Source organism: Aricia agestis, chromosome 2, assembly GCF_905147365.1.
Source record: "Aricia agestis chromosome 2, ilAriAges1.1, whole genome shotgun sequence".
NCBI classification, from domain to species: Eukaryota; Metazoa; Arthropoda; class Insecta; order Lepidoptera; family Lycaenidae; genus Aricia; species Aricia agestis.
The window spans coordinates 11,929,105-11,939,496 of record NC_056407.1 but is presented as its reverse complement, the minus strand read 5'-3'; the positions used below and the strand labels follow the sequence as shown (position 1 = coordinate 11,939,496).

General features: G+C 32.6%; 1 protein-coding gene across 1 annotated transcript; it reads left to right on the top strand.

Moving 5' to 3' along the window:
- The first annotated feature begins 5,330 nt into the window (after window positions 1–5,330).
- Window positions 5,331–10,016, top strand: LOC121738812 (O-acyltransferase like protein-like). The gene is made up of 12 exons (XM_042131066.1): window positions 5,331–5,543; window positions 5,903–6,203; window positions 6,405–6,590; window positions 6,726–6,805; window positions 6,966–7,165; window positions 7,577–7,691; window positions 7,887–8,101; window positions 8,330–8,632; window positions 8,782–8,965; window positions 9,158–9,300; window positions 9,518–9,626; window positions 9,731–10,016. The coding sequence occupies exons 1-12, from the start codon at window positions 5,348–5,350 to the stop codon at window positions 9,820–9,822; spliced, it is 2,124 nt and encodes a 707-aa protein (XP_041987000.1). The 5' UTR covers window positions 5,331–5,347; the 3' UTR covers window positions 9,823–10,016.
- Window positions 10,017–10,392: the final 376 nt, after the last annotated feature.

Genomic DNA, 10,392 nt, shown 5'->3' with positions numbered 1-10,392 from the left:
GAAAAAATTATGTATCGAACGGAAAACTAATCTAAGTCAATCAAAATCGATTAATTTAATTAGTTTTGATTTAATCATAGGCGCCGGCAGGCAGGGTGGTGCACTTGCACCCCTTGGGAATCTCAGGATTAAATTAACCTACTTACTTTGAGTAACTTACTTTTTAACGCCTTTAACCCAACCTACAACGTGTTTTGGTGACGGTCGCCGGCTGCTGCCGCAGCACAGTCACAGTTCTAACCTTACCAACTTTTGGACTTTCTGGATTGTGTTTGTTTTTGTTTTGGCGGGGGACTGCGCCCCCCGAGCCTCCCTTTTCTTTCATAACGGTCGCCGGCTGCTGTCGCAGCACGCTCGCTGCGCTCGCTCGGCTCCCTCTGTGTTGTGGTCTAAGTTCTAACCTAACCTAACCTACTTTTGGACTTTCTGGATTGTTTTTTCTTTTTGTTTTGGCGGGGGGCTGCGCCCCCCGAGCCCCCCTTCCCCCCACATCCGTATCCGTGGTTAAGTAGGCCTTCTGTTAAGTATTTTCATTAATAATGAATGCTCCGCAGCCCTCGCACTGCTCAGACACACGAGCGCATATGCCGTCTTTTTCAAGAATTTACGAATCTGCAAACAATAATCTAATATCCAAATACATTTATTATAATACCAATTTTCAGTTTTAAAGCTACCTAACAATCGCTGCCAAATGTGTATTTTTATAATGAAAGCCAATAGTTGCCAGTGAAGAATGTTTGATATCCCCTCGGAAAAATTAGTCGCCCCATTAGGTTTTACACACTGATCCCGCTTGATATATTTGATACCCAGTAGCAGCCGTTTTTTAGTTTTTTTGATCCTAGCCTTTTGTTGCTTGTATAGTTTAATAGTTGCTAAGATATTTAATCACTGCATAGTTAGTTTTTTTGTGACTTAATAGAAAGTCCCCTTAAAAAGATATCAGTTGCCGTGTTATTTAATTGCCTTATATTTATATATTTAAGTAGCGTGGGGCTCTTATGTAGATAACTTTATTTATGACGTCTACTTTTTACAAAATATAATAATTGATGAATCTTCGGGTAGTTTAACAACTTCAGCAGGTTGGACGTCTTTCAAGTGTCTCATCCGTCACTATACAGTTCGGCCAAGTGCGAGTCGGACTCGCGTACAAAGGTTTCCGTACCGATATAGAGCGAAAGTAGTCAAAAAATAATTGTGTTTTTTGTTTGGGAGTCCACCTTAAATATATTATATTAATTTATTTTATTATAAATTTTTAAAGGACACATATTATATTAAGTAAGAGTAGTATAATTGTGAGTATTTCAAGTGGCTACCTGTTGTTATTATTGATTACGAGAATCGGCCAAGTGCGAGTTGTACTCGCGCACGAATGGTTCCGTACCATTATAGAGCAAAAATAGGGAAAAAAATGTGTTTTTTCTTATGGAAGATTGTGTATATCTGTTGCCACTATAACAACAAATACTAAAAACAAAATAAGTTAAATATTTAAGGAGGGCTCCCTTTTTTGGCTTTTTTGCTCTATATCAATAATGGCAACAGGAAGGAACTTGATTTTTTTTCTCAAAGTCCTAAGTTATATGTGTTATTTAATATTTAATAATAATATTAAAAGAAAATAAAAAATAAGGGTCCCATACAAAAATCACAATTTTTGGCCTGATTTTGCTCTATAATGGTACGGAACCCTTCGCGCGAGTCCGACTCGCACTTGGCCGATTATTTTTAATAATCTATCCTAGGGAGACTTTATGTTATAATTTTGCTGCAAATTAAAAGTTGAATACACAAAGTTGAAATTATTATGATGTAGTAGAACTGTAGTTACTATCAATATTACAACAGATACCGGATTATAATTTATAATATAAGTACATATTATGTAGATTGTAGAGGAAATATGATATTTTACAGATAATTCGTACGATATGCGTTCTATGAATGGTTATAATATCATTCCAAAACAGAAAAAATAACACCTGTAAGTTGTGTTATCTTAAAAAAAACCGGCCAAGTGCGTGTCGGGCCACGCGCAATATAGGGTTCCGTAGTACCGTTAGTTTTTAAAAATTTTTGAATGGTCAATGAATAAATTTTATATAACGTGTTTTACTCTACTAAAAACATCATCTTAGTTACGTTTAAAGGAATTTGAACGAAAAGTTCCTTTATACTTCGCCGAATACATTTTGTTTTAGTTGGTCGACTTTTACTCAATAACTTATGAAGTCTTCTACGCCGTGATAGTTTTCCTTTTAAATTCACCATATTTCCTACTCCCATGATTTTTTCACATTTCCAGAAGTTACCGTTTAGCTGGCAGAAGGGAGGACACTGGAGTCTAACGATTTTTTGCAATTTAAAACTTCATATTTCACAAATGGATCCCTAAATCGGAAAATGATCTGTGAATACTCATAATATTTTTTTAATACCTATCCAACGGAACCCCTCCCGGTTAGGTGGACGCGAAAAAAAATCATCCCCGCTTGATGTGTAGGATAGGTACCATATCTTTTTTTAAAGATTTTATTTACCCTTTTGTTGGCATCATTAATATCTGCATTCATGCCGAACAGGGATAATGACAAGGTCAAAGATTAGAAAATTTTGTTAATAAAATAAAGAAATCACGGTAAAAAATAAGTGTTCCTAAAATTTCAGCTTGATAGCATTTGTATTTTTTTGACCGACTTCCAAAAAGGAGGAGGTAATACGTTCGGCTGTATGTATCTTTTTTTTTGTATGTCCGACGATTACTCAGCCGTTTGTGGTCCAATTTTCAAAATTATTTTTGTGTTGTTAGGGTTTAACTCGAGTTTGGTACCATGTTCACAAAAGTGGTGATCTGATGATGGGATCCTTGAGGAATCGAGGGGACTCCTTGAAATTTGTATGGAAACATATAGCGATTTTTTTTTCTGAAGTATTCAAGGCACATGCTACCAAAAAGTAAGATTTCACACCAGGTTATACCCTGGATCCGAAGGTACCAAAGAGAACTTTTGAATCCTTATAGATACAGGTTCGGGGATTTTGGCGTTGTTCAAGCCACTGAAAGCATAAGCCAATATATCAATTTGATTAATCATCATCATCACAATTATAATTATACCATGGGACCCAATTGACATTATGACCCAATTAGTGGTACTTTTCGTGATATTTTGCATCGAAGCTGATGTTTTTGATGATTGTTTCGCTATTTGTGGACCGATTTTTAAAATAGTATTTGTGTTGTTGTATAGGATATAGTCTAAATTTTGTATAACAATTACGAAAGTGGTGATCTGATGATGGGATCTATGAGCAGTCGAGGTAAATCCTTGAAATTTATTAGAACACACATAGTGGTTACGAAGTTGTTTCTGGTAACTTGAATATATTATTATGTACAAATAAGTGAAATTTTATACGAAGGTGTCCCTGGACCCAGAGACACTGAACAGAACTCCTGAACCTTTAAAGATAAAAGTTTGGAAATTGCAGCATTTACCACAATTTCGCTTACAGTAACAAAATGTGAATAGTTAACATTCGCAGTGGTTATTTACGCATAAAGCCTTATCTTGTAGATAACTAAAAAAACTGAAATTGTTATTTTTAACAAAAAATTAAAACCGACTTCCAAGGTAAAAACAATAATAATATGAACTAAAAAGTATTAATTAATAACTCTTACTCTTTAATAATATTACCCTTTTCAGAATTCATCTAAATCTCAACTATTTCTGTACATACTACAATCTTCATTATTTTGAAGTCGGTACCAGCTTAATTAATTTTAATTATTTAATCGATAGTTCAGTCAATGTCAGAATATCTGAAACTTTTGGGACTGGTACCGACTTCAAAGTAATGAAGACTGTAGTATGTATAGAAATAGTTGAGATTTAGATGAATTCTAAAAAAGGCAATATTAAAGAGTAAGAGTTATTTGATACCTTTTAGTTCATAAGTATTATTATTGTTTTTACCTTGGAAGTCGGTTTTGATTTTTTGTTAAAAATAATAATTGTTATGCGCCTTCAAAGTTGAATGTTCAAGTCGATTTTTTTTTTCAATTGAATTTCTTAATATTTGTATACTATTTGATAACTTATGCAATTAAAAGCAACTTTTGTTATGAAACAACTTTCATAAACGCAATTATTATACCTATCGAACAAAGTTCTCTTCTGAAGCGTACAAACTACGAAAGAGTCACGTCATACTTTCGTAGCACTTTGTATGGAGCGTTTCGGGCAGATTTATTTTATGAGATGTTTGAATTGTCATATCTTGGTGAATTTTTAGGCTATCAGAGTCATTCTTTCAGCGATTTTTCTATTTTTAAGGGTATTTCAATTACCAATAGGAAAAAAAAATAGTCATCAAGCCTATTACAGCTATGTAGGTCCTATAGTCTCTGAGCAAAACCGCGGACAGACGGATAGACGGACGGACAGACCGAAACTATAAGGGTTCCTTGTTGACTTCGGAACCCAAAAAACCGGCCAAGTGCGAGTCGGACTCGCGCACCGAGGGTTCCGACAGCTTAAAGGTATTATAGACCTGAGTATTTGGTATGAATTTCAATTTAATACCTCTACGCGTTTATGAGGAAATGGGTAGTAAGTTTAAAATTATTAAAAAAAATATATTATGTGATGTAACTAAAAATTTATGGTTTTCGTAATTTTTCCTTTATCTATGCTATAAGACGTTGCTTCGTACCAAATTTCAAGATTCTGAGTTCACGGGAAGCACCCTGTAGGTTTTGATTCCCTTGCAAGTGTCGAAAATTTGCGGCATAAACGGCTGTATCTTTTGATTGCGTTGGCTTAGAAGTTTGATTTTTTCACAGCTTCAAGGGACAGTAGACCTGAGTAATTGATATAAATTTCAGCTTCATACCTCCACGCGTTCCTGAGAAAAAGGGTCTTGACAGACGGACAGACGGACAACAAAGTGATCCTATAAGGGTTCCGTTTTTTCCTTTTGAGGTACGGAACCCTAAAAAGGAATATAATACCTACTACAAAACTAGATGATCTCTCAATTTTTTTTCTCAATAGGTATAGATGTACAAAAATATAATATTATTATACTTTTTGAAAATGCGTGCTGTCTACGTATAACAACATCAATGCTGATTGCTGTACGACTACACAGTGCTAAGTATTCTTTGTTTCTTTCGAAACCCCAAATTAATATTATGAATAACACTCTTATCTATTAACAGATTTATCGAATTACCTACAATTAGTGTTATCTTCTATTTCCATGTTATAAATCCGTGATTTCGCACTAAAGATTAGTGTTATTGTTTCGCCCAATAGGTTACGTTACAAACATGGGTTTTTGGTATTCGATAGTATTTTTAAGTGTTTTGTATAATTTAATTCCTCATTCTCACTGTAAGGGATATGCTCGGGCGGATGCAACAGATACTTTCGATACAGATCTTATTGAGAATACCCTTGATCCAGAGTTGTGTCAAAGACAGTTGGACTATCTACGCAATGAGGACACGTTGTTGAGGCTACAACGTAAGTATTAATCAAAACTAAAATTATGGTATGCGTAATAATAAAATTTGGTGACGAACATAGAGATATAAAACCGTTTGTTTCTGATATCTATGGTGACAAAGTACAAAATTTCATTTAAACTCAAGTACCTAACCGAAAGATGTTGGAATATTTCGATAATTAAAACGCATTTGATTACACAGATCAATGAATGAGATTATGAAAAAAAGTAAAATGAAAGTATATGCAAATACAAGTTCGTTTCTGTGACCTAACATAATTTGTTTGTTTTCTAAGTAGCTTAATCTAAATTGTAAAAAAGTCACACCAACATTGGTGATTTGAGAGTAGTTTTAAACATATTACTTTGCTTGCAGTTTTAGAGTCCGGGATAAGACTCCCAAGAGGAATAACAAAAGGTAATTTTATGGATTTTGGAAACTTCCGACAATGCCTGGCCATACACAAAGAAGTAGAAGATATGACTATCCAAGGAAAATTTTGTATGATGAGTGTTCCAGTCAACATTGAATTACAGATTCAAAATGATTTTACAAACCTCGCGTTTGATGCTGCTAAATTAAATAAAAATATTGAATTTACCGATCTCATAAAACAGATAAATAAAGAAAGAGAATTTGTGCTAGAAAGAGAACGAATGAACATTTTTAGAAACGGGTAAGTTTTGTTAGAACGAATAAGCATTATAAGGAGTTAAGTACTTACAAAAGTTTAATTAAATTAATTTTTATTTTTGTGTACAAAAACTAGCCCACATCTTTTTATACAAAATCTACTATGCACGCCTATTTTCACAATTTGAACATAAAAAATATAGTCTTAAAAATTTTGTTTTCAAATTTTTGTATGCTTTTTAAGGGTTAATCGAAACGAGGATTCCGAAATCAGTTTTCGTGTTGCTGTATGTCTACCTTCAGCCTGTACTTTAAAAGATGCATTAAGCAATCCACTTTTCAACATAAGTGATGTTGGACTTAATGTTAAACAAGAATTCTGTAGACTTCCAAATGATAAGCCTTTCGTAGCCGCGGATTATGTTGCGTGGTAAGATATTTTTTTTATTATACAAAACCGATTTACACTGTACCAAAATATGACGTTGCAATTTTCTGTTATCTTTATACTATCTTTCTTATCTTCACGTGCAGTTCGTCCAACTAATTTCATTAATTGTTTCAGGGTAATCTTTTCTTTGCTTGGCTTAATTACGACCCTAAGTACGATCTACGATGTCCGTCACACATTCATTTTTAAGAAAGGTAATCTAAATTTATGTTTTTGTAATGTCATTGCCATTGATTTAAATAATGATTTTCTTGCTACGAATAATAAAAACTACCTTCGTGTTAACATTTATAGCAAAATATTTATCACGTACATACATAATGTTATTCTTATGATTTTATTTGTATGTTTCAGACCCAAAAGAAGCAAATGAAATACTAAATGCATTTTCTCTGTATAAAAATTCTTGTCAAATCATTAAAATTAATGCATCCAGACCAGGAACTTTGGACTGTCTCGATGGTATTCGGGCCTTATCCATTATTTGGGTCATCATTGGGCACACTTTTATGATGGCTAGCTATTATCCAGCTAATCCAATTGACATGTATAATGTGAGTAAATTTTAATAAAAATATTTAATTTTGGATGTACCATCGAGGAAATTGATTCATAGGCAGTTGACAGACCCACGTCATTTGGTAAGATGAATGATAAGATTATGTCAATTCAAAGTTAATTATTGTGAATTGTGATCTGTCGGCTGAGATTGACATAACGCGACCAAATTACGTAGGTCCCCTAGCTGCCTATGAATGAACTTCTCTGATAGTACTTTTGGCATGATATATTATTTTAATTCATCAAGCCCCATACGCTCACCGATTAACGAGATACAATAGAATATCTATTGTGTCTCGTTTTCTCACGATCGACGGGTTAATTGGACAAACAAAAACAATACGAAATATATTATGTAAGTACATATTATTATGAACATGAATGACATTTCCTTTTACTTACAGTGGTATACCTCATTGGGAGCAATATGGATGAAAACTTCTACGTTAGCGGTGGATACGTTCTTTATGCTGAGTGGACTTTTAGTAGTTTATACTACTACGAAAAAGTTTACTGCAAGTAAGTTAGATATACTTGACTAAAATGTGTCACGTTTATAACAGTTAAATTTTCAATTACATATTTAGTCTCCAGTATTCTGTATTTATTATTATTTTAAGAAATACACTAATTACAATTTTGTGATTAAAAGAAATCGGTAGAAGTTAACATATGAATAAAATTATTAATCATATTTTGTTTAATTTTTTTCAGAACAACTAGCTAAAAACTTGCACTTATTTTACCTGCATCGTCTGTTGCGTCTTTTCCCTGTTTTGGCCGCAGTGATTTTGTTCAAAACTTCGATATATCATCATCTTGGAGATGGTGCGGTATGGGAAATGCCAGCTAGAGATGTGCAAAGTTGCAGAAGTTATTGGTGGGTCACGCTACTCTACCTGCAAAATTTCTTAATACCACAAGGCGGGGTAAGGGATATAAGATATTTCCTTTTTGATATACTCAGTGTAAAAAGCGTAGTGCAAGAAGATTATATTATCTTATTAGTATTTAACATAAAATTTCACCAAGAACCTACAGTACAATCAAAACATAATAATATAACAATTATCATGGTTTGTCATTTTTAATACTCTAATATCATGCTAAGAATGCAATACATTTTATGATAATCATCATTATTTTTGTTTTTTCAGTGTGTAGGAGAAGCTTGGTACTTGTCGATCGACGTACATCTTCACATATTATCACCAATTGTTCTTCTATGGGTACTCTCTGGTGCAAAAAGACCAGCATGGGTAGCTCTAATTTCAACATTACTATTGTCTTTAGTAGGAGCTACAACTTATGTATTTGTAAATGGTATAATGTTAGATTCACCTGATCATTATGCTTATTACTATGTGAACATATTGACGAGAACTCCACCATTCTTAATAGGCATGATTTATGGATATCTTTTACATCTTAGGCGTGAAAACAAGGTGGCGATACGTAAGGTAAGCTTTTTGTTAATAACGCCTTACTCTTTTTGGTTGGGGGTTAAAAATAATATCACAATATTATGATATTACAATTACTCTTCTCATGCTCTTCTCTTTTCATGACTTAGTCATTGAATAATATAATATTGTTTATCTTATTTCAGCGTTACGGATACCTCACTACAGTCATGTCACTCTGCTTACTGGCTTTGATTTTATATTCTGACCATATTCATACACATGGCGATGTAACGGATAATCTTGATCAATTTTTCTTGACTTTCAAAAGGTCTGCTTGGGTTGTGACTGTAGGATGGATAATATTCGCGTGTGTGAATGGATTCGCTGGTAAGTTATTCCATTAGATTTGAGCTTTTTACATATTAGGAAATTTTGCCTAAGCTATGGTATAACATTTTAAATTAGTTCTAAAAATAAATAGTCCTTATAAAAATTTTAGGAAATTCATAAATTAAGTACCTTGTATATTTGTTGATTTATATTAACATTCCAAAAGTGAAATAAAATATTTTTTTACAGGCCCTATAAACTGGTTCTTATCAATGTCTTTATGGAAGATACCATCTAGAATATCATATTCAATGTATCTAAGTCATTTGACTCTTATGTTAGCGTACTATGGAAGCATATTACAACCTACTTACTTCTCAGTAGAATTGTTTGTGAGTATTATATCAATAGTCCAATGAGATTCTGCCATCATTACTTACAAAAACAGAAGCAATATTTTATTTTACTGTATTGTGTCTACATAATATTATGTTTTTAATATTAATAATATGATCTAAGCTTAATAATATGACCTAAGCTAATTGAGCATCAAATATAGTTTTTCTCTCTTCTCTTTTCTACTTTTAATCAATTTTCTTTATTTTCCAGATGTTTGATTTCTTCGGATTCCTCTACTTGACAATATTTGTTGCTTTCTTCATGACAGCTATCATTGATTCTCCATTTGCTATTCTGTCCAGAGTATTACTAGTAGGAGGTAATTAAAACAACTCTTATTTAAAAAAAATGGTTTATATTTCTGAATAAGTACATCTTTTGTCACTCCATGTAATAAAATGTCTAACTGATGTTTAATTTTAGGTGCCAAGAAACAAAACAAGAAAGTAAGAGAACCTGAAAGTAGCTCAGCGCCAGGTATCACTCAAGAGAAAACAGTACATGAAAAACTATAAAGTCGTGCTGTTTGATAATGACCTGGTAATTTGTGAATTAATATTGTGATGCCATACTTCTTATCTTGAAGTATTACCTATGTACATATTATATCTTCTATGGAGAGGAACATAATAATATTATTTTAGTAGGTAATTTAATGTACTTACCATGATGTACCATGATTATAATATCGTTAATATTATTATCAATTATCACCAATGTATAATAATACTAACGGCCGTATTCAGAGACATTTATTTAACTTCAATTTATTGAAGAGTTTGACAGATAATGTATGGGTATTACGTCAGATTTTCATTTAATTACAGTTAAGTAAGTAATTTTATTCGTCTCTGAGTGCGGCATCTTGCCTGTTTTCTCGAGATTCGGTAGCGTATTTTAATACTTTCACTTGTAAGTATTGGAATATTATTTAATTTACAATATATAATTTACAAGTATTTTTTAATTTAATTCGAAATACTTAATATTATAATGTATATTGTACCTTCATTTAGCATAACTTAAATTGAACTCTCTGTTTGTCATATTTTGTTAGTCTATAGTTATTTATAATTAAAAGGACT